The sequence below is a fragment of the Pomacea canaliculata genome, linkage group LG9, assembly GCF_003073045.1.
Source record: "Pomacea canaliculata isolate SZHN2017 linkage group LG9, ASM307304v1, whole genome shotgun sequence".
Taxonomy (NCBI): Eukaryota; Metazoa; Mollusca; class Gastropoda; order Architaenioglossa; family Ampullariidae; genus Pomacea; species Pomacea canaliculata.
This window is the reverse complement of record NC_037598.1, coordinates 4,175,793-4,199,884: the sequence shown is the minus strand read 5'-3', so window position 1 is coordinate 4,199,884 and position 24,092 is coordinate 4,175,793. Positions and strand designations below refer to the sequence as shown.

General features: G+C 37.3%; 1 protein-coding gene across 2 annotated transcripts; it reads left to right on the top strand.

Moving 5' to 3' along the window:
* Positions 1-1,113: 1,113 nt before the first annotated feature.
* On the top strand, positions 1,114-24,085 carry LOC112572536 (cytosolic 10-formyltetrahydrofolate dehydrogenase-like). Of its 2 annotated transcripts, XM_025252261.1 has the most exons (24): positions 1,114-1,832; positions 7,370-7,511; positions 8,295-8,529; positions 8,808-8,973; positions 9,268-9,369; positions 10,574-10,663; positions 11,125-11,259; positions 11,391-11,519; positions 12,460-12,545; positions 12,729-12,876; positions 13,113-13,232; positions 13,491-13,553; positions 14,172-14,236; positions 14,382-14,532; positions 14,816-14,886; positions 15,265-15,458; positions 16,477-16,570; positions 16,811-16,910; positions 17,655-17,763; positions 18,061-18,216; positions 18,452-18,557; positions 19,087-19,286; positions 20,378-20,459; positions 21,393-24,085. In XM_025252261.1, the coding sequence occupies exons 1-23, from the start codon at positions 1,653-1,655 to the stop codon at positions 20,434-20,436; spliced, it is 2,901 nt and encodes a 966-aa protein (XP_025108046.1). In that variant the 5' UTR covers positions 1,114-1,652; the 3' UTR covers positions 20,437-20,459; positions 21,393-24,085. The 2 variants fall into 2 exon arrangements, with proteins under 2 accessions (XP_025108046.1, XP_025108045.1); XM_025252260.1 differs by lacking the exons at positions 18,452-18,557; positions 19,087-19,286; positions 20,378-20,459; positions 21,393-24,085 and having other exon boundaries at positions 17,655-17,753; positions 18,052-18,141.
* The last annotated feature ends 7 nt before the right edge of the window (positions 24,086-24,092 follow it).

Genomic DNA, 24,092 nt, shown 5'->3' with positions numbered 1-24,092 from the left:
GGGTTGTCGGAAGTTCTAGCATGCGCTCTAAAGGATTTTTGCGGCAGCTTTGAAGAACTGATCGCCATACTTAGAGACTGGGACAGACTAATGGGGACCGGGTAAATCGTTTCCTGAACGCCGTAAGTGAACAGGTTTGTGTTACCACCACAGTGCAAAGAAGCTAGCATGTCTGAATGATTTACGAGCGACTGCTTGCGTGGGGATGTCGCATTAAATGGGTTGACTTCCCCATTGTGTTCATGTGTTTTCGCAATATGGCATGACCTGTGTCAGAGTGAGAGAGAGTTGAAGTCACAGAAATGGGCGGGGGGAGCTAGAGAGAGAGAGAAAGAGAGAAAGAAAAAGAGAAAGACAGCAAAAAACTTGCGTGCGTGCGGCTCAGTGACAGAAACATGTGCACACAACTGTGTGCGTGGATGTGTGCGAGCGTGGGAGTCTGAATGATATGAAGATGGAGGGAGTGAAGGAGTGGACAGTTTGAGAGAGAAATGTGTGTCTGTGTACGCGTGCGTGTGTGTATGCTTGTCTGAATGAGAAACAATCAGCCTGACAGACAGGGTTGCTGAAAAAAAGACTTTTCTGCCTTAAGGTGTTATGACAGAGAACACTTAAAATGTAAAACATCGATAAAGTCGTAAGTCACACACATCAACCTCAACACTTTCTTTCTTTTGTTCTCTTCCGAGACATTTTAATGTGCAGCTGAAAAAAACGTAGTTAACTTCTCGATGTCTGAAGGGAAATACTCGTAAAAAAAAAAAATCAGAATCATTATCACAGATTTATCTGAAGTTTAGAGACAATATCCAGCTGAGGCGGCTGTTTTTATGAAGTGTCATTTAACGCCCATTTTTGTATATTCAGTTTTCACTGGGGAGAAATTAAATGTCACCTAGAAAACTCATGAAAATGTAACCATGATGGATGTCTGCAAACAATGGGTCCCAGCCCTTTGCAGTGATTGTAGCATGGAAATAGCCTTCTTTCTCTGCCAGATCAGACCAAATGAAGCCAAGACGACGACGACCACCACCACCACCATTACTACCGCCAGCATAATGACTTAATTCTTTTTTTCATATCATGAAAGTTAATTGTTGGGGAAAATCTTTAGAATGCCTGAAATACAAGATGATATAAAGAATGCACAAAGCATTAATACCAGCTGGAAACATCTGATGCCCTGTTTTGGTGATTTCCGAAGGAGAGGAGCAGGGAATTTGACAAAAAGACAACAACATATAGCAATGGAGAATTTATATGTCCTCACAAGTATACCAGCTTTTATGAGCCGCGAAAAGGCTTTCGTTTAAATGGTGAAATAAAACTTTCCTACCTGAATAATTCCCAACCAGCCAGCCCACCTTCAGTTTTCTCTCTCCTGCACCTAGACCTTTTTCCGATTCGTCATCGCCTTCCTCCCGCTGTCATCACTGCATGGGATGCTATAAAGACTTTTCCCGCCCCACGCACTAGCTTGTGTCGCCATACAACACGTGCATCGACCGTTCGTTCAGTTTCCATGCCTTCTATCTGGACTGTGACATTTTCATAAATATACATATTAAAGACTCATCTATGAAACCTAGTCAAAGAGGGCTATAAGACTAATTTAAAGTGTTTTTAATGAGCTTTCAAACACGTGGAACATGAAAATCCTTGAACTTGGAGGCAGGCACGACCTTCACCTTAAGGTGATGGCACACGGAGGAGTAGGCCCTATAGCAGGCCCCTGTCTCGTCTGCATCTCCCTGCTTCTCTGTCATCGACAACCTTTCCGTATGTTGGGCCTCGCTCATATCGCCAAGCGCGGCTTCTGCTCGACACAGGTAAGAACAATAACTGCGATTTTTCTTTTCTTTTTTTTCTCCCCATTTGGCAAGCGGGAGGGTAGTTGAGGAAAGTTTGCTGATAAGTTTTCCGAATGAGTCGTCTTATCATATTTTATTAATAGGTGACAGTTGTGAGAAAAGAATCATTATCTGCTTTCCCTCTTGGCCATCTGTTGTTTTACCTGAGTGGGCAAACTTTATTGTTACACGTGGAATGTGTTGTCTCGCTGTAAGTGACTGGTGCAGGAGTCTTTGTCGGTTGTAACCCACATTCGTATCCCGAGCGTTTAGCAAATTCCCTTGACAACGAGGGAGCAGATACAACGCTCGTTGTCCCCCACAACTGTCATTAATTACTCCCCAGTACGCTGTCCATTAGTATACACAGACTTCTGTCTGAGGTGTAGGTTAGTATTCTGGAGCTGACATATTTATGTTGGCGAAAGCCGTGTAACGGCCCACATATGCTGACACAGACGCCAGCAACACACAGCCACGTGAACACGCTGCCTCCTGATGCAATCCCAATGAGAAATTGCAGTTGCAATCCCAATGCTAAATTGCAGTTTTTCCCCGGCTGTGTGTTAGTTTCAGATACTGCATGATATTTGATCTTATTGATAGTCATATAGTTCTGCACAGTAATGTAAACTAAGAGGGAGAAGGATTTATGTCTGCAGACCATGGTTTTCAGGCTGAAAAGGACAATTCAGGGAAAGGTGTTTTTTCATACCTGCCTAAACAACAATCCATTCAGCAGAGCAGTTGAAAGGAGAGTGTGTGTGTGGGTGGGGGGGTGGGGGTGGGTGGGTAGGGGATGCTGAAAGTAAAACTTGATTCCAAATAATATATAATTAATGGAAACTGTTTTTGGAGAATGCTAACTTGAACAAGAAAAATTGCTAGTACATGCTTTAATGAATCCATACAATAGAAACATTATATTAAGAACGTTTAAAACATTAAAACAAATATCTCTCTACAAATATAATATACATGTGGTATTTGTGAGGATTATGGAGTGCAGTACCCCCATGAAAAAGGAAAATCTAACCTCTTCCAAACCTTTTAATAATGTTGACTTAAAAATGTAACCTTTTGATAACAAATTTATGTGTTTATGGTTGTAAATAATAAAATAAATTAATAATGCTGTCCATATATTTTATGCATTTATGGCTTACTAATCCTTTTTTCAGTTTAAATTGTCTAGTCTACATACATTGTAATTTTCCAGAGTTGGCAATACAACTTGAAAAAAATGACATCTTTTTCACTGATCACAAACCTGTGAATAATCAAACCTGCAAAAGTGAAACCTGGAGATCCTGAGACCCAAGTATAGATTACTTGTAGCATAAGGGTTATAAAGTCAAATAAATATTTAAGACATGCCAGTAACAACCATTCAATTGTGAGTGCTGGCAAACACATACTCATAGCAGTTCAATATAATTTTATAAAAATGGAGTGTTCACAATTTTAAAGAAAATTCAATTCAGTAAGTTATCACAGATGACATGTGCATGTACGTGCACTCACACTACTATCTAGTCACCAGCATCTTTACGATCCTTGACCTACAGAAGCAAACTGTTCACTATTTTCGGTAACCTTGTACAGTTAGCAATTTATTGGTCAAAATGCTGAAGGTGTTTCAGCTGATCATCAATTGTCCATGAAGGTTACCTTGAAGGGTTTAAAATTTCAGACATCACTGATGCACAAGATTTAGTGTGGTAGGAAAGAATGGGAAGGAAGTTGTGACTATACTGAGAAAAAGAAAAGGATTTTTTTTTTTTAAAGAAGTGAGTCCATTGTGATGTAATTTTTGTATGTTTTATTTTAACTTACTATCTTAGTAACTGAGCTACATTGGCATCATTTTCAAGTAATGCACTTTAGAATATAATTTTGAAAAAAAAATCAATAAGATTTCTGACCAGAAAGCATACAAACAAAACATTTATAAGACTGGAAATCTGTGTGATAGTAAATGCGAGATTAAAAGAAAAAAACAAAAACAAATGGTGGGTGGGTAAAAACACTTAATTCATTCTAATCTGCAATGAGATGAAAATTTTGTTGCATGTATATCTGATATCCTTACAGATTACATAGGTGTCTTACCTTCATTCTGTATTTTCTGCTAAAATTACATGACCCAAGACTTAAGGCTATTTAATTGTTTCCCTATTGGATTTATTTTGTCCTTCTAAGCACATACTTGAAATGAGGCCTGTTTTCTTATGTTTCTCTGGTCATGTGGCCTGAGAGATGAATCCATATTTTTTCCGTTTTTAGTACTCTTTTCAGTTTATGAAGACCTATACTTTCAGTACTGATTACTGGTACAGTATATAATTTCTCTCAGCATAAAATAATCCATTTCATCATCTGCATAGAGAATACACTAGCATTACATTTACATTTGAAATATATATATAACTAGAAATGAAAATCTTTGCCTGTCAAATCTGTACAGATACAAATTATAAACTAAATCTAAACACGTTCTTTTGTAAGTGACTGTGCTTTAACCCCTAGCAAGCAACTTAAGGTCATCCCTTGGCAAGAATAAAACTGGGAGAGGCTAAATCTGTAGGTTAATACTGCAGCATCTGTGAAACAATTCATGGTGAATAAATTTATTCAGATGATGGTGCTTTTTTCTAATTTACACTCACCTGTCGCGACAGCAAATGAAGTTTGCGACCGGGCAGGTATATTTGGCAACATTGCCCTTGTAACGCAGAGACAAAAACACAGTATACTGGAGGCGGGGTGGCAAACGCTGGATCTCAGTACTCGAGGCTTTATATCGTCTATTTAAAAAAAAAATTCTTTTTTAAGTTTTGTACAGGTTCGGTCTCTGTGTGTCAATGAGATCAAGTGACTATCAGACACTTGTGCCCAGTAAAGCACGAACCAAGGGCGTGCTTCGTCACCTGAACTTGGAGTTTAATTGTCCTCTGAGGACATCTTGACACAGAGTACATGCATCTGTTATCGTCTTGCTGAGCAGGAAACGCTTTTAAGGGTCGAAAACTGTAGCGATTGGTTGTTCCATCGTGTCAATTAGCTTATCATCGCAGTTGTGTGATTTTTGTTTGCAAGGCTGATATAATTAATGATAAGAGCATGGCCGGATCGGAGGAAAAAAGTGAGGCAGCGAACTGAAAAGAAAGAATTGTGTCGTTATAAGCGTTGTTGAGGGTTTTGCAGAAGAAAATCTTAGTTTCTGCTTCTGTCGATTTGAGCAGAAAAAAGTTTCAGTTACGCCACAATAAAATAGCTGTGATTAGAAATAGGCACAACGAAGGGTATAACACGTTCTGTGCCCAGACTCACTTGACTGCACGTGCAATGCGACAACTCTTTGATCATCAGCGATAACTCTTGTCTGATCCGTGATTTGACGCCATAGCGTGAAAAACAATTAATCAGAAAAAGATTACTCATTTAATTTAGTGATGTATCACCGCGTAGTGTTGCATGGTCTCGTGCAGACTTGCTTGCGTGTATCTAATCTCTCAAGTAGATATTTGTAAATATGAACTGTACATAAAGTGTAAAACAAAAAGTTGACATTTTGTATCTGATGTATCACCCCCTCCCCTATATTTTTGTTTTATTAAAGCGATCGATCCTGCTGATTGGTCATTTTAGAAGGTGTGTCGTCTAGGACGAGTCCATCAGTTACCCTCAGGTAAGGACTGAGGCGAAACATCCAACTTTTGAGTTCGACACAAAACATTATTTCAGTATCTATGGTGGCTTCTGATGGCAAAACAAATGCGGAGGAATTTCATTTTTGACTGATACACTATCCTGAAAATACCAGCATTTTTTTTTTTCAATTTACGATTGGCAAACCTGCAACTAATCTCTTTGCGCGTCTGTCTTTCACTTCATTGCGGTGTGCACTCGATCTTGATAACTAACTCACCTGCGCAGGTGTTCAGAGTATGTAGTGTTCTTATCGACTGCGCTACTCGTGTGTGTGTGTGTTATATAAATGGTGCAACTATAATATATATATCGAAGAGAGAGAGACGGTCAACCCAAGTAAGTGAATGAGGCTGTCCTAGACACAACCTACATTCCTGACCTTGACATTAGGAGAGAAGACCTGTGTACCTGGGGAGCAGAGGCTTTGACATCTCGTGGCTGATAGGTGCACAGGGACTACAAAGTACCGCCGTGTTAAATCAGTGTGACTTTTAGAGGTAACATTTTACTCAAATACTTCGGGCTAATGTCTCTCCTGCTGTAGATTAAAACTCTCTTAAAGACTTGTTTTTAAAAAGTTGCTAGACATGAAGAGAAAAGTGAAAAATCGGCAGTCTTGGATCGAGTAAGCTGAAAGGGTGGAATTTGAAACATGCATTAGCAAAAAAAGGGAAACACATGAGTATAACAGGCAAGTGCTTTTCTCCTTTTTTCAGTTTACCTTATCTTTCAGACTATTCCATCTGTAGCTGGACTGTTGTAATTCTCGAACAGCACCTGCTGCTTCAATCAGCATTTTCAAGTCGGCCTGGCGGGGTTCTGTCATCGCCACTTGTATGCTGCATATAAAAAGTACATGTCTCGGTGTCTTACCGATACTGATAATCCCAACAAAATCGGGCGCCAAAGAGATTAAGATTGAACTGTAGTACAAGAGAGGGTTGACAGACATATAAGGATCAGGCTCTATAGCATCTGGAGTTACAACCCTGCAGCTTTATCAAGGTAGGGTGGGAGGACTGCTGATCGTCCGAACCTGGAGGTGCCGGTTCAGTATTCGTGTGTGGCACAATCAACTTCTCCCGGTCGAATCAGTTGTCAGAAATAGGTACTGTATGACTCCAACCAGTATTGGGGGAAAGTAAGGCAGCGAGGAAGAGGCGAAAGGGGCACTGCTGATTGTCTCCGAGTAATGTGTGGTCACTAACACCCAACTCCCCAATGACTGAAAGTTTAGAGGTCTACCTTAATTTGCTGCTTATAAGTCATGTGATAAATAGAATATGGCATTTTGAACACACAGATGCGTGCACACTTGTCAGTGTTCTGTTAGATAAGATTAACATAGTCTCTTTATCCTTTCTAGACATTACGACTGGCATCCTTATAGATGAGATAAGGATTTGTAAAAGACAAAGCCTGGGGTAAAAAAGCATGTATTTGAAAGGATAAGAAATATCTCCATAATGTGATGACACGAAGAAGTGTCATAGTATTTTATTTTGGCTGATTATTCATTTAATAGTTGACTTTGATTAGCTCTAGAATGTATAGGAGCATATTTTGATCAGTTTTTAAAAAAATTAAAGGTTCTATATAGTAATCTTGTGTCACTGTCACACATTCAACAACCTACACAGGATTGAACTAGATAATGCAGGAAGTGAGCTGCTTTTAGGAGGCTGAAGGTTGCACAATTTGCAAACATTCAGTACAACATTTAATTTTTTTAATGTTACAAAGTTACATTCTAAGACATCATCATCTGAACTTAGCCCGAGGACTGGTGGGTTCTGTAACAGGTATTCTGGAGCAGAATGCGGATTGCTGTGATTGGACAGAGTCTTTTTGGGGCGGAGGTATTCCGCCTACTCAGAAAGAATGGACATGATGTTGTGGGTGTGTTCACTATTCCAGACATCAATGGCAAATCTGATCCACTGGGTATGTATAAATATTTTTTTTAAAATGCAAAAATTGCAAATGACACAAACATTTGATCACCATATGACACAGATCATAATTATTATTCCTATCAACTAGTTAAACAAGAGCCATGCTAATGCTGCGGCTTTCTGAAAATTAGCTTTGTGCATTTTCGACACCTTCAGCAAATTAAGAGATGAACATACCATAAATTATTAACAAAGTGTGCTACTAAAGGCACAAATCTTTTAACAAGCAACAGCTGTTTCCAACTGCCTAATGCTGATAAGTCCACTGCCAAGGTTCATGTTATGCCTAACCTCTACAGTTGACAAAGCAGGAGCAAAGTGTCAATTTTTTTTTTTTTTGTATGGTTGCACTATAGTTATCATGGTTGCTTGACCTGAAAGCTTGACCCTTATGGTGCAGAGCAAACAAGACAAAATTATAATCAAGGCCAGCAAGTTAAGAAAGCTTATGATATACACTGTTCAGGATGCAGCACTTACAAAAAATAAGACATTCAGAATTGGCATTACTTTTCATTATATCACACTTATTTTTTATTTTTCGCTGAGAAGTACACTGTATTTATCATGGAATGTATCTCACAATTTAAAATCTCGATTGCAAAACCATAAAATTATTTAGCGTAAGAATTACTACTATCTATATTTTTCTTTCTGGTTTAAGTAAGCTTAAAAATTTTATGGTTGTTTTTTTTCATTTAAAGTATACAGTTTTTTTTAAGTCTGTTTTTTTTGTGTGCTAGTTTTGAGCGATATTTTACTATTGCCACAGCACAAGCAGCAGCAGCAGAGGGCATCCCAGTGTTCAAGTACCAGAGGTGGCAGGTGAAAAAAGTAGTAGTACCTGAAGTACTGGAGGAGTATAAATCATTGAAAGTGGACCTCAACGTCTTGCCTTTCTGTTCCCAGTTCATTCCAAACGAGGTTATAAACCTTCCCAAGTACCAGACAATAATCTACCACCCATCTCTTTTGCCACGTCATCGTGGTGCTTCTGCCATCAACTGGTGAGTATTGTTTGTCCAGCATTTTTGTTCCTTCTACAAGATGCATGTCTCCACATGCTGCTGATTGCACTGTGCTGCATGTCAATATGTGTGTGCATGCATTCTTAACTGTAAAAATATCACCATGGTCATTACTGTTATTGGATAGCAAGACTATGTAAAGCATAACAGCAATCTGAAATAGCTTGGATCATTGTACTTCATAGAAAGACTGATGGGTAAAATGTGGTTGATATGTCTGATACAGAACCTTTCATTTATTTTAAATCTATTGTCAGGACTTTAATGTGTGGTGACAAAACAGCCGGTTTTACAATTTTCTGGGCTGATGATGGATTGGATACAGGTCCAATACTGCTACAGAGGAAAACTTATGTTTCTCCTGATGATACAGTCGACTCACTGTATAACCGTTTTCTTTTTCCAGAGGGCATTAAAGCTATGGTAGGTATAAACAGATTATACTGTCATAACAACTAATTATTAACATCCTTGTTGTCGTTCATGTTAAACTGCATCATTTGGTAAAATGAAGATTTAGCTAACATTTTTAAGAAGTCTTAAAAGAAGACTAAAATCTGAACACTTTCATCTTAAAATCGAGAATGCTTGACTGGTCCTCAAAGTGATCATATTGACATATCAGAGTTAATGCCTTTTACACTTAATATTCTAAGACGAAGCTTTTATGGCCAGCAAAATTTACTTTTCATACGTTCATATGATCTATGAACTCAGGCAGAAGCAGTACAAATGATTGAAGATGGAAAGGCCCCTCGCATTACACAGCCAGAAGAGGGAGCCACATATGATCCTCTTCTTAAGAAAGACAAGGTAGAGGTGAGTGTCAGTATACTGCTTTGTCAGATGATTCTTGTGATCCAAAAACTGGAAACTACAATAAATTTTGCATGCATACAACATCCATCTAGTGGTGTTAACCAAATCCATGTGATTGTTGTTATGTGGTCTCACACAAGACACCCCATGTGCTCATGGAAAACTGTTGTTTGTGCTCATGTTCTGTTCTTTTGAAAAAAGGTTAAAATTTTAAGCACGAGAATGCCTAATAATTTGTAGCACAGTGCTTCAGTACAAAATGCTGCTCCAGACAGGGTTAATAAGTAAGAAAAAAAAAATCGCATAAATTCTTCACTGGTTAATTAATGCTTCAGTGGGAGGGAAGTGTTTCTATTCCTTTATGTACAGCTTATCAAAATTATTACACATCCACTTTGATCCACTCTCATCTCACCTCACCTCCGAAAAAATCCTGTTGTGGAGCTTATGACGAGCAAAATCAAAATTTCTGGGCACTTTCTCCACAGTTCTTTTTCGCTTTTTGGCAATGCACTCATAAAACAAGAAACCGCTTTGCTAGAGGACAACAATTTTGTCAACCCTTACCTTACATTTAGAAAGTCCCTTAATTTGTTATGTCTTTGAACTTTCATATCTTCGGTCTTACGCATTATACATAAAGAGATTTTGTAAATGATGAGAGTCGCTGCTGTCTGCTATGCCCTAAGGATCAAAGCAGAACAAAGATTTATTTTCATTGGCCCAAGGATCTGATTTAAACCAATCATAAAGCACCTTTAATAAGCACTGTGGCAGGCCATCGTGACTAAACATGGCGACGTTCTATCGTGAACTATCTCCTGTAAATAAGTCCGTGGTTCTGTCGATGTTTGTGGATGATTTTCACAAACAACGCGTTATGCAGCTAATTCTGAATGACCAAAGAAAAGAGTTTAAAGAGAAAGAAATGTACAAGGAAACATGAAGAGGCTTAAGATTCCAAGGTATACACTTTTATACAAAATTTACCAGCTGCAGTCAAATGACGAACGACACACACACACTGCGTAAAAAAAAATTAATCGCTAAAAATCTAAAAATAACTTCGAAGTAATGAAAATTAAGTAAGGAGGAGTATTGATCGTGATTGTACATTAAAAAAAATGTAGCCGTTATGCATGTTATGAGCCTCTCTGTACCCAGTTTGTCATCTGTAATTAGGATATGTCAATATGCTTATTAGATTAACTGGAATCAGACAGCAGAAGAGATCCATAATTTCATCCGTGGAAATGACAAAGTACCCGGAGCTTGGACTACTGTGAATGGAGAGGTAAGCTGGATAGAAAAATGTGCATTCTAAACCACGTGCTCGATTGGCAATTATGGGGACATAATTATAAACAATTTTGGGGAGGAGGGATTTTTAAAATTGGGAAACTGTGAAGCTTCTGAATTGTCTTTTTTTTTTAGAAAATTTATGTTTTTGTGCAAGATAGTTTGCTCTGAAAGTCATCCTCAATATGCCTCCTGCCAAAAAGAAGATGCAGAAAAAAGTACCCTTAACACTTACCTTCTCTTGAAGTATAAAAACAGAAGCATTATGATGTACAAGCACAAACAGGTGCATATCACCTGTTCCAGTGAGGGAAGACATTTTTTATCTCTGTTCTGTTGGAAAGTTTGATTTGTAATATCAGAATGTGAACCGTTACATAATTTCAGAATGAGTTTTATAACTCAGAGAATGTTTATTTTGAACTAGTATCTGACTGAAGTCTTTATCTCGTGCAGCGAGTTACATTCTTTGGATCCAAGCTGTGGGAGCGACTTCCGCCACGTGGGCTTGAAGTCCAAATTCCTGGTGCCATCAAACCTGCCATTGTGCATCGGCGTGGCATGGTACTTTTTGGAAATGATGAGAAAATGGTTTGTACTTTTTCTTTCCATGATTTCTGAGACTTTTGCTAGAAAAGACTAAAGTATGACTGCATTTGTTTATAAAGACAAGTTTATTGTAATCAGTTTGTACTTAATCCAACCTGCATCATATGCTATAGGTCAATGTAAGTCAGGTCCAGTTTGCCAGTGGGAAAATGATCCCTGCATCCAAGTTTGGAAAAACTGATTCCTCAGCAGAAGAACTGACCTTGACACCAGAAGAAGAAGCTATGGCAACCACCCTTAAGGTTTGTAAACTTTGGCCTTTACAAAAGAAAAATCCTTACTAGACCTTTCTTATGAAGAATCAGAATCATTATGATTATTTTGTCATCACCACCATTTTCTTCATTTGGTTTTTTCCCCTCTATCCTTGTCTGTATTTTTTTTTTTACCTATAGTGTGCTTGAAATACCAAGAAAATCTAGATCAGCGGTTCTCAACCTTTTACTAGTGACGCCCCCTGACGAACAAAGGTACGTCCGCGCGCCCCCCTTAGCCACACAATGTAAGCTAATTGCACTAATACCAGTATAAGAAACTTTTAAAAAATGACCACCTTCGCACCCCCCATGTAAGCACGTCGCGCCCCCCTAGGGTTGAGAACCGCTGATCTAGATCCATGTTGATGTTAGCTTGGTTTTTGTTTTCATGAACTCAGGCTTGAAATATGAAATATATAATCAAGTGAACCGTAAAGTTAGATTAACTGATGTGAGAAATCTGTCAGACCAAGACAGTTTTTAATATGTAAAGTGTTGCAAGTTGTCATGATGCTCACTCCCACCCATTTGCATCAGGTGTTACTTACCACATGCATTCAAGAAACACTAAACACCACTTCATATTTTCAATTTTTCATTCCAAAAAAAGAATAACAATATGCATGAAAATAGGAGAGAACAAGGCGATGAAGATGAAATGAGTATGACAATACAGGGCAATATTTTCACAACTGCTGGTCAGTCATCTTCCTGGTCAGGCACACAATAAACAGTGTTTACATCAAATCTAATAGAGCCTCGTCTTTTATGCCAGATGACAGATTCATTACCCAGAATCATGTCATAGTAGTACTGAAGGAAACTTAAATGGTGTAATGCACAGAATTCACTTCTTGTCTTCTGTACGTTGACACAAGTTATCATGGTGTTTCTTATTGGATTTCTGTTTGCTTTTCATGAGCAGGGAGTATGGCAAGGGATTTTGAACATTGGTGTCGATGAAACGACAGACTTCTTCAAGGCAGGAGCTGGCTCCATGGATGTTGTGAGGTGTGTTGAAGAAAAGTTCTGAAACGTTCTTTCCAAATTTCTGGTTTTGAAAAGATTACACTTTTTTAAAGAATTGTAATTTGTGTAAATGCAAATACTATACAGGATTTAATTGCACTATGTGCAAAGTTTGTTTTAATAGTTGGTTGAATTGCTAGCTGTCTGCTTTGTTTTATGGTTCAGACTTGTTGAGGAGGTTCGGGAAAAATGCAATGACATTCGCCTTCAGAATGAAGATGTTTACATGAACACAACCTTTGAAGACTTTCTAAACTGCGTTATTCGTCGTGGACGTGGCATTGAAGATAAAGAGCCTTTTGAATTTGATGCAGTAAGTTGCTTTCTATATGAACATCGGTAAGGACTCATGAGAATGATTTTGCATTTTTTTGTCGCTCTAAGTACTTCATAGCGTCTAGAAAATAAAACTCTGTAATGTTTGTAGTTTGATAGATCTGTGTAAAATAAAATGCTTTTGTGCTAGAATTTGATGAAAAAAACCCGTATATTTAAAATAAGTGTGTATTTACATATCCCTGAAAAAAATTAAGTGCTTTACTTACTCAGGTGAAACTGCATGTGAACAACAGGGATATCAGTTTTCCCCATCAGTTGTTTATTGACAACGAATTTGTGGATGCATCTAGTGGTGCCACATACAACACCATCAATCCAACAGATGAATCGGTAAACACAAATACTTTTTAAGTACTTCAACAGTAAAGTGTGCAATACTATTATGCGTTACATCTGTTCAGAATAGCATATTTGTTGAATTACAGATTTATCAGTTACAAATTTACAAATGTTAGACCGAATCTTTGGTATTTGACTGACCTTTGTGATTTAGCAGGTAGGTTTTATTCAAATTGATAACGTAATTAAGCGATCCTTTTCTTTTTAATTATTTCTCTCCTTTCTTCTAATGATTTATCTTTCTTCCAGGTGATTTGTAAAGTTGCCTTTGCAAACAAAGATGATGTTAACAGAGCTGTGGAGGCAGCCAAGGTAAGAAAACAATATTTTTCAGATTAAGTGGCAAACACAAGTTTAGTTTAGTTAGTTTATTCCCTGTTACTCCTCGAGGAGCATAGGGCCGCAGCAACACCTTGCAGTGGACCTGGTTTTGAGCACTCCCCCTTGTTGGGCCCATGGAACCACATGGACAATCACAAAGTTAATGGAAATGTTATGTGGCCGTGTAACGGGTATAACCTGTAGCAGAATTTTGAGTCATAGTTTTTTACTGAATACAAATCTGATTTTTTAATCATCACATTGTATTGACTTTTTTTTAACTTAATCTTCCTATTCCTGTTTTGTATGATTTTTCCATCACTGATTTTTAAAAAGGGTCTGTAAAGAAGGGATCGAGGTATATGAGAATCCATCATCTCTAGTGTGATATCAATGTTTACCCATAGGACACTGCAGTACTACTTTGAGATCCATTTTTAATTTTATAAATTGTCACTACCAAAAGTTAGCTACCTTTACTGCTTTATTTTTACTGTTTATTTTTAAAGATACAAGAGGAATGTTTCTGAATATTTGAATATTAAGGGGAAAATACTGTACAATGTTACTTCTTTTTTATTCATACCTGAAAATATGTTTAAATTGTAGGAAGCATTTGAGGACGGAGAGTGGGGTAGGATGAATGCTCGAGACAGAGGTGCCCTGATGTTCAGGTGAGCTTGACCTACTGCAAAATATTGGCTGAAATAGTGATAGGCATGGAGCTATCATTTTATTTTGAGGGATTTGATGCTATAGTCATTCTCTTTTGCTTTCTAAATACTTTCATATATGTCAATAAAACAATATTGCTTCCAGGCTTGCGGATCTTATGGAAGAACATGCTGAAGAACTGGCAACCATTGAAAGCATAGACTCTGGTGCTGTCTACACCCTGGCTTTAAAAACCCATGTTGGCATGTCTATCCAGACATTCCGATACTTTGCTGGGTGGTGTGACAAAATACAGGTATGTTTATATAGGTGCATGCCTATCTTTGTGTGTGTGTGTGTGAGAGAGAGAACGCGCTTTGTTTTGCTGTCCAACACAGACACTGGAAAATGTGCGGTCAGTGTTTTGCTCAGGCTGGCACTTGCTACCATAAAGAGACAAGTAGAAAGCTCATACCATGGTTACATTATTTTTAAAGGGTTGTATAAGAGAGAGTACTGTTTTGTGTCTTACTTTTTTAGGAGTCAGTAGACTGCATATGTTTCTTTATAGAATTCATGTCTTTGTTTTTCATTTGAAGGGTCTGACCATTCCCATCAACAATGCAAGACCCAGCAGGAATCTGACCTATACAAAGCGTGAGCCCATTGGGTGGGTATAATATTTTATTCTGATTGTGCAATGTCTTCACTGTTCACTTAATTGTAGAGAATAACATTGCTGAATTTAAAATGAAAAAAATTGTTCCCTATCCTTAATAGTTAAAGTATCATTTCACAGCTTTTTTTTTTTTGTTGTTCTTTTGTCTTTTTCTAAATTGTTAAAATGTAAAAGAGAGAACATGGTTTGCTGTATAACTGACTTTGTATCAAGCTGCCAGTTCAGTCCTTATACATGGTCTTTGCAGCAGCATTTAACATAAAGCTAAAATGTTCTTGAAAGGGTTCAGTTCTCTTTTTTAAGTTTGTCATTTATCCATTCTCAAGAGAAGCTTCATTAGCTTTCCCCCCCCCCCTTTACATTGTGCAGTGTTTGTGGAATCATTGTGCCTTGGAACTACCCTCTTATGATGCTGTCTTGGAAGATGGCTGCCTGCCTCGCTGCTGGTAACACTGTGGTACTTAAACCAGCGCAAGTAACCCCTCTTACTGCCTTGAAGTTTGCAGAGCTCAGTGTGAAGGCAGGCTTTCCACCTGGTGTTATCAACATTTTGCCTGGTCCAGGTTAGTTGAGTAAGCAATACCCTATTTAGACAGAATTGCAGTTGCAATGGATGATCTTCAATCCTACAGTTTGGTCTAGTTGTGACTGCAACATTATTGCAGTGTTACAGCAGGCTCCTGCACTGAATAAAAATGTACTGCCCACAGGCCATTCATTGCTTGACCAGAAGTAATGGAATACCTGTTACATCACACTTCTCATTTCCAAACTGTTGATATTTTGATGTTTTGAGAACTTGAAAAAAAATGAGATCCTATTTCATTTCATGCAAGTTTGTGGCAATGGCTTTAGCTTTAGTACTAAACTGCATCTGGGGAGTGAGAAGATGGAACTAGTGGTTGCAGACTTATCTCCTCTTAAAGCAGAAAGGGCAAATGAGAGAGACAAAAGAACTGACGCTCCACATCTTAAGAAAAATACAACTATTTCTTCTCCCTTTTTAAACTTGTAAACAGTAATTGATATTTCATTCAAGGATCTGTAAAGGTTTTAGGAACATTATTTTTTGCTAGAATCGCTGAACAGGGAGTAGGAGAAGCCTGCCTGCTTAAGCAAAGGAGCTATAATAGGGAAAAACAGTAAAGGGAGTATTTAAGCGATTGAGAAGAATCTTGTTTATTGTTTGACAGAGTGCCCCTCCATTAGGGGATGACCATTTTGAGTTATGGTCAGCTTGGGTTTGGAGGCACAGCATATAATGGCCTGGAATGGTGTCTGCCTCAAAGTTACAGTTGTACTTTAAGGCATTTGCCAGGTCATAACAAATTTTACCAATATGAGGTTATAAAGGTAGGGTAGAGTGACCTGTGGCATAAGTATGGTCGGCAACAGAACAGCCTTTGTGTGCAGAAATATTGTTTAAAAGTATGATTGTTTTGATTATTTTTCTGTTTCATCTTTTTTGCTTTATTTTATTTCTTTGAAGTCACAACATGTGCTACTTCTTAAGGACAAATAGCTCCTGAAGTATGGCGTAACACTGAGTTAATGAATTTAAGCAACCATTTTTATCTGCAGGTAGTGTTGCAGGACAAGCATTTTCTGAACACCCTACAATTCGTAAATTGGGATTTACAGGCTCCACACCTATTGGCAAAACTATTATGTCAAGGTTAGTTGGGTTCATTGGAATGGAAGGGTGCTTTGCGTTCGACTTTTGTGATTTAGAATGACAGTGTGAATACAGTGAACAAGATCTGATCCCCAAGACAAGTGGTTACATGAGTTTGAAAGAGGGGATTCAGAAATAAAGAGAAAATCTGAAATGGAAAATAAGTTTAACACTTGTAATAAAGAAAACGATCCAGAAATGGTGTATATTTGTATTAATATTAACAATCTTACATCACAGTTGTGCCAAAGTCAACTTGAAAAAAGTGTCCCTTGAGCTTGGGGGGAAGTCACCTCTTATCATTTTCAGCGACTGTGACCTTGACAAGGCTGTGAGAATGGTAAGTATCGTAGCCTGCCTGCATAATACTATGAAATCAAAAAAGTGGAAGACGAATTTAGATGCTCTTTTCTGTTTTTATTAAATATCAGTGGAGTAAATAGTAGATATTCTTGAATTTTATTTGAAGCTTTGGTGCTTTACAAAATATTTTGGTGAAAAAATTTCACTTTAAAGCATGTGTAGCTTGAGCTTTCAACTGTTGGAATAAAATAGATCTACACAAATTGTGTTATTTGCACAGTCATTAATGTTGTGTATTTTTTAAAAACTGTTGTTCATCTGTTTTGCTATGATGTTTGCTTTTATTTGTAGATTAGTGCTAATAATTTACATTTAAAGAGATAATACCCATCTTATTTTAATAAATAGAACCTATAACACATGTAGTACGTTGCTGGACATTATAAGTCAAGAGTTAACTGAGAAGGGAGTATTTTGCAAGGGCTTATTTTAGATGGGTATATTTTATGCTGAGGTTTAATAGGCTTTACAGAAACAAGACACTAAGCATAGAGCTTCAGTAGGATAAATTATTCCTTTTGTTCCATTTCTCTAAACTCCTACCTATTGAACATAAGCACTTTTGCAAGCTTCCTTCTTAATCACAGGTCAAGTTTGCATTTCACATACAGATTTTTAAAATATATACATGTATTAAAATATATACATGTGGTTAAATGACAGCAGATTGAAATTAATTGTACGTTGCCCTCTTCCCCCTGTATCCACCTTCCACTCATAGGGGTGTAGTGCTGTGTTTTTTAACAAAGGAGAGAACTGCATTGCTGCGGGTCGACTGTTTGTAGAAGAGTCTATACATGATGAGTTTGTGCAACGAGTGGTAAGTTTTTGTTGTTACCTTCCTGATGTAGATGTTAGTTTAAAAAAAAGTGACGGATCTAAAAGGAGTGTGCTTTGCTATATAAAACAGAAATGCATGTTTTGATGGTGAAATACAGTTGGGGGGCTTAAGTACAATTTTCTTGCTTTTTTCCTGTAAATGGTCACTTAATGGCCCTTTACTTGATGTGACTTTCATTGTGCTTTCATTAGAAGCCTTGTTTAGACAGTGTCAAGTGGAGCTTATTGCTCAAGGACAGTTGTTGTCATGAGCTTCTCATGTTCTCATCAACACACAGGTTGCAGAGATCCAGAAATGAAGATTGGTGATCCTCTCAACAGATCTACAGACCATGGTCCTCAGAATCATCGTGCCCACTTGGAAAAACTTATAAAATACTGTGAAATTGGCATCCAGCAAGGTGCAACATTAGTCTGTGGTGGCAAACAGGTGGACATGCCAGGTATATTAAAAGACAGTCTGCAACAGTTTGTGTAAAGAATCTAGCAAATTTTTCATTTAATGAGCATAAAATTATTGAGCGTGAAAGAGGCGATCTTGCAATGATAGCCATTTAAAATTTTATTCCTGCTTGAACAGTCGTGTTACCCAATTCATGAAAATTTTTAGTCTAGCGTTGTAAAATGTTTTGCTTGGATTATCTGTCTTGGCCACATGAGATTTTCTTATATGTACAGGCTTGTTCTTTGCTCCAACTGTATTCACTAACGTTGAAGACAACAACATGATTGCTATTGAGGAATCATTTGGGCCAGTCATGATCATCTCCAAGTTTACTGATGGGTACAGTATTACTTAAACTATGAACATTGAGTTCACACTATTATTACAAAGTGCAAGCATGTTTTTACTGGGGGACCATGTTTGCTTGCTGGATAAGAGTTGCTGAATCATCCTGTTTGGAAAGCAGCTACAAATAGCAACATGAAAAGGATAAAACAGTAAAGGGCCCATATGGTAGTGAACTGTCACGTGAAAGCTATGCCCCAGCACTCTCCTTCGATTTCCTTTACCTTCCCTAGCTTTCTAGTTAATGGTCTGAGTAATGCTTTAACCTGCGATTTTTTTTTTTTACTTCATGTTTGTACTTGAAATTTAGCACACTAGTCAGAAGGCTAGAGTTTTTATGTAAAATGTGTAGGCAAACACACGTACACATTGTGGCTACTAAACTTCCACCTCCACTGATTGTACAGGGTGATGGTGGGGTGGGGGACAGGATTCCCAGAACTATCAGTTCATTTTGGTTTGTAAATAATAGAACAAGTGTGTGAAGATGCTGCAAGCACTAATTTAGTATTTCTTTCTACAGTGATGTGGAAGGTGTCTTGAAACGAGCCAACAATACAGAGTTTGGGCTTGCATCAGGTGTATTCACTAAAGACATCAACAAGGCTCTATATGTGGCTGACAACCTGCAGGCAGGAACTGTTTTTATCAACACCTACAACAAGACTGACGTGGCTGCTCCTTTTGGTGGTTTCAAACAGTCAGGCTTTGGCAAGGATCTTGGTATGCTTTTATTTGGTTTTAGCTGTATGTTAACTGTATGCAGTATAGAGGCTTGGTAAATATTGCAGTGCTTATGGTCTAGTCATAAGATTTGTTCATGCCTTCATTAAAGAGCAGATAGCTGAGTTTAAGATGGCAAAACAGTTTGATCTTCAGTAATGTCATTGTTTTAATCAAAGGCAAAAAAGTTTTTATAAACAGCGGATGTGTAGCTCTTTTCTTTTTTTAATAGTAATAACAGTGTGGTTCATTTATATAGCGCAGGTTTGTTAAGTATACAGATTGCACTTTACTATGCAAAATCTGACATGAAATTATATACATAGTCAAACAGCATTCAAAAATGGAATACTAGGTACATCACATGCCTGCATAGGACATGATGAGGATGTCTATTTGTAATGCACAGGTATCCATTCAGAAGAATGCTCATTGCGCAGCAAAAAAAAAACCCAAAAAAAACAAAAAAACAAAAAAAGACGAAAAAGATAAAGTGAACAAATATATATCATACAAGCTTTAAGAATGTAACATTGTAACAGCCCATATAATCAAAAAAATATATTACAACCATAGCGTACAGCCTGTAAATCTTGTACACACACACACACATTCTCTCTTTTTTTGTTTTTTGTTAATCAGCATGGTAAAGTTTTCGGGGACAATCCTGATCAAAAGATCAGTTTTCAGGACTGTAATATTACTAAGACTTATATTGCTGTCCAAACGGTTGCTGCAGCAAGAGAGAATAAATGCCCCCTAAAGGATTTAGCACTGATGCATGTTAGGGTTTAAAAAAGAGTTTGTCATTACCTAAAATGCAGCTCCTTTCCTCCTTTTTTTGTGTTAATGAGGAGTGTTGGAGGTATAGTAATCACATCTTGGTTGACTTTAGGGAATAGGAAATTATGATCATGATATGTACACACAGAAAACATCTGTTCAGTAAATTGCTTTAAAAAATCTTGGGTTTTTAATTCTACTATTCAGTTGTTTGTGTGTATATATATAGTTAAAAAGCCCTTGCTTACCTGGGAAATAAGTAAGAAATGCCCAGCTCTAAAATTTCTTGCATTTTCATTCTGCTGTAGGTGAGGAAGCACTACTAGAGTATCTCAAAACAAAGGCTGTCACAGTAGAGTACAGTTAATAGCACAGTCCAAGCTGAAAGCGGTGAGTACAGCTCATTTTACAATGTAGAATGAGAACAGATGAGATAGCTGCTTTAAGACAAGCATAATAAAAATGCTGGAACAGCTCTGTAAGATAAAGGCCCGTTTAAAGATATAATTAAGATGATAAGACTTATAAATAAAATGGCTTCTGTAGAAATGAAATGCAGAGAATTTCAATAGTCGAAGTTTTGTTAAAATATTTAGCTGTTGACCTAGCACTCTGTGATGATATAACAAAAGACAAGCATATATCTGATTATCAGTGCAGACATAAATGACCTGAGAGTGCTCTTTGGTTATACATGACAGATATATCTGATGTGCACATATTAACAACTTATCACAACAGCATTGACAGTTGATAATTGTAGCAATGGTGGAGAAAAAAAATGGATAAATTAAAGAGAGAAAAATAATAACCATTACTTTCTGTGCATTGAGAAAAACATTTGAGAAAGCACATATTCAAATGAAAAGATCTTCATTCTGAAATGTTGATGTGCTCCATAAACCTTATATTAAAGAGTGTATTGAAGTGTAACTCAGGACAGTGATGAGTCTGTAGACAGGTGGTTTCAGTACTTCTTGAGCAGATGTTTTCTTCTTCTAGACCCCATTTGGGTCAAAAACCCATACCAAAGAAAAAGTGAGAACCTCATTACCAAAATGGTAAAAATGATGGAAGTAGAAAGGCTAAGCTCTCCCTTTCACATGCCATGCCCTAGATATGGCTGACCATTGCCATTCTGTCCTGTAGCTGATGGGACTGTTTACCTTGACTGGACATAGATGCAGGCCTGAAACTTTATTTGAGCATAAAACCCTTTTCCTGAATTGTCCGATAGTGACCAGTAGATTTTAGAGGATTCGCAGTTCTGTGGTGATAGGCATGCCTGATTAATAATTTTTTTTGCTCTTTCTTTGAATTCAGGTCTTTCCAAGTCATCTTTATGCTAGTTTTTGAAACTACTTGAGCTGGAAGGAATGAAGAAAGATCCTATTAATGTGACATTATAAACAGTGGTGCACAAACGAAGAAACTTATTGCTATGCTATTTATGTTTACTGTTGTATTTTGGAAAAAATGAAATTGTATCTCTTCTCTTTCATTTTGTGTGCTATGATGTGATCTCTTTACAAGACAGTGCAAGCTTGCTGCTTTTTAAAGGTAATGGTTATATAGCCTTTGTTGCATACCAAAGCAAGGAAGAACATTTTCCTCTTTATGCAGTTTTAAAAAAAAAAGTCTTTGGTTGTATTTTAGTGGGCTCTGGTTTTTTTTACTTTTTGTATTTCTTTATGTTCAGCAAATGAATATGTTTACAATGTAAGAATTATGCAATTAGATGTGCCAGTATGATGCATTTTTATGATCACAATTCAGGAACGATGTCTTTAAAACTGTTGTTGACTGTGAAATATGGTGAAGCAGATATATAACATGCATTTTATTCGACCTCAAACTTGTATTACTGGACTGCTGGCAGACGATATTTTCCAGTTAACTACTAAAACGAGTCAGGAGTGTACAAAGCTTCCGGTTTAGTCACATTCTTTGTTTAGGCTCACCAAAACTAACAGCGAAGAACTTCGCAAGAGGCTAAGCATTAGTCTTGGCAGACAGACAGCAATCCACCTATACACATCCATGATTTGACTAAAATTATCATGATTTTTGGGACTTGCAGTCATCTTCAGCTTTAACAGCAGTGCTAAACATTAACCCACCAACTAGTATTCTGCAGGAGATTCTAAATGCACACCCTGTGTTCATGAATAGCTTTGAGAAGCCAAGGCAGGAATGATGTGGACACTAAAGAGTCAGGAAGAAGAGATAAATCAAGGGGGGTTAAATAATCTGTGATGCTGAAGATGTTAACATACTGCTAAAAAAAAAGCTGGCAATCTGAACAATAAATCTTTACAGTTTGTTTAAACATGGTGCTTGAAGCTCTATCATGGCAAGGCAGCCAGCCCAGTAAACAGATGCCACATGCAGAGAAAGAACAGCATGCCTGAGACAAGAGCTGAAGCCAACCCTCACAGTATTAGTGACAGGTGATAACTTGTGCCACCGGACTGCCCCAACATGGTGCTCAAGTCCTTTTCTGAAAGTGGTTACCAGGTATAAAACATTTCATGGAGGCTAAGGTTTGGTATAATGTTTTAGTTGTTTTAACATGAAAATAATAGAAGTCCGTTATTCTGTTGTAACAAGTTTGGCAAGCCATGTTAGTTTTAGGGAGTGGATAGCTAGCTGAGTAGTTTGAGGACTGGTGTCTAAACCTGAAGGCATGCTGATTCCATACCCATGAACTTTTAAACTTGTGCCATGTGTGACAAAGTTAAGACTGATATATTTTAACAGGGTTTTCCAACATTTCTAAAGAAGTAACTAAAAAAAATATAAATACAATATCAAAAGCCCGAATCAGTTGCTTATACTTATTGTTCCATAAAATGAATCAAGGACAGCTAAGGAAAGGGAAAGAATTTGAAACATGGAACCTTAAAAGGGAGCATAAAGAACATTCTACGAATGCACATTTAACATTAACAATAGCAACTGACAGAATAAGCTGCAATGATGGGAGAAGGGACCAAATGTCGGCATTACCCATGAAAATAAATGGGACGGAACTGGACTTAGTGAAGATTGGAATGAATGCTACACGACTGTCCTGCATTTTTTTTGGATGGGTAACTTATTTTGAAATGTTTTACAAGCGTGTATGTTTGAAACTTGTCAAAATCTTAGCCAATCCGCCCTTCTACCTACTGAACATCTGCTTGTAATGGGCCTTATGGTCTGGTCTTTCATAAATTTCTGCAAAGTATGACAAGTAGCCCAGCCCTTGGCAACTGATTTTTTTTTAAAATGTGTTTTCATGACAGCTGTGATACACTACAGCAAAGGGGCTATCTTTCAGCAGTGTCATTCACTAGAGGTTATTACCAGAATGTGCCATTTATATGTACTTAAGTTTGTGAGTAGAACTATAAAACTTAGAACAATATGTATGGCCAGGACACGTTTGATGATTAAGTCTGGGTATTTTGTGAAAGTTACTACACAATACAAAATGGCAACAGATGATATGGCTTTAAAAAGCACTTTGTTTAGGTATTGAAATGCTGATCCGGTCTTAAAGATTATGTTATAGGCAATGCATTTCTACGAATTTTCCTTCACAACGTTTAATGTCTAATGCCATTTGTTTTTATCATTCATTATGCCACTGAAGAAAATTGAATGGTCTGTATCTATGCTTTTATCATCTGCTAGCTAAGCTTCTGAATAAAAAGATTTATTTACACATATCACAGCGATTCCTTCTACTTAAAAGGGTAATGCACAAGATATTTTACTATTTATCTCTGTCAGTATTTGTGGCATTTGATTTGTAATGTAATTTTAAGACTATTTCAGAAGTATTTTTCGTGGCTTTGCAATTTTTGTGCACATCTGGGGGAAAGTGTTCTGTCAGAGACTGCAGACTATTCAGATTTTATTTTTTGTTTCTATTTGCTGTTGAACTGTTTATATTCTAGTGAAAAAGAAGGCAAAGGGTTTAAATATCTGTGATGCTCGAACATCTATTAAATGAATTTTTATAAAAAAAAGTGTATG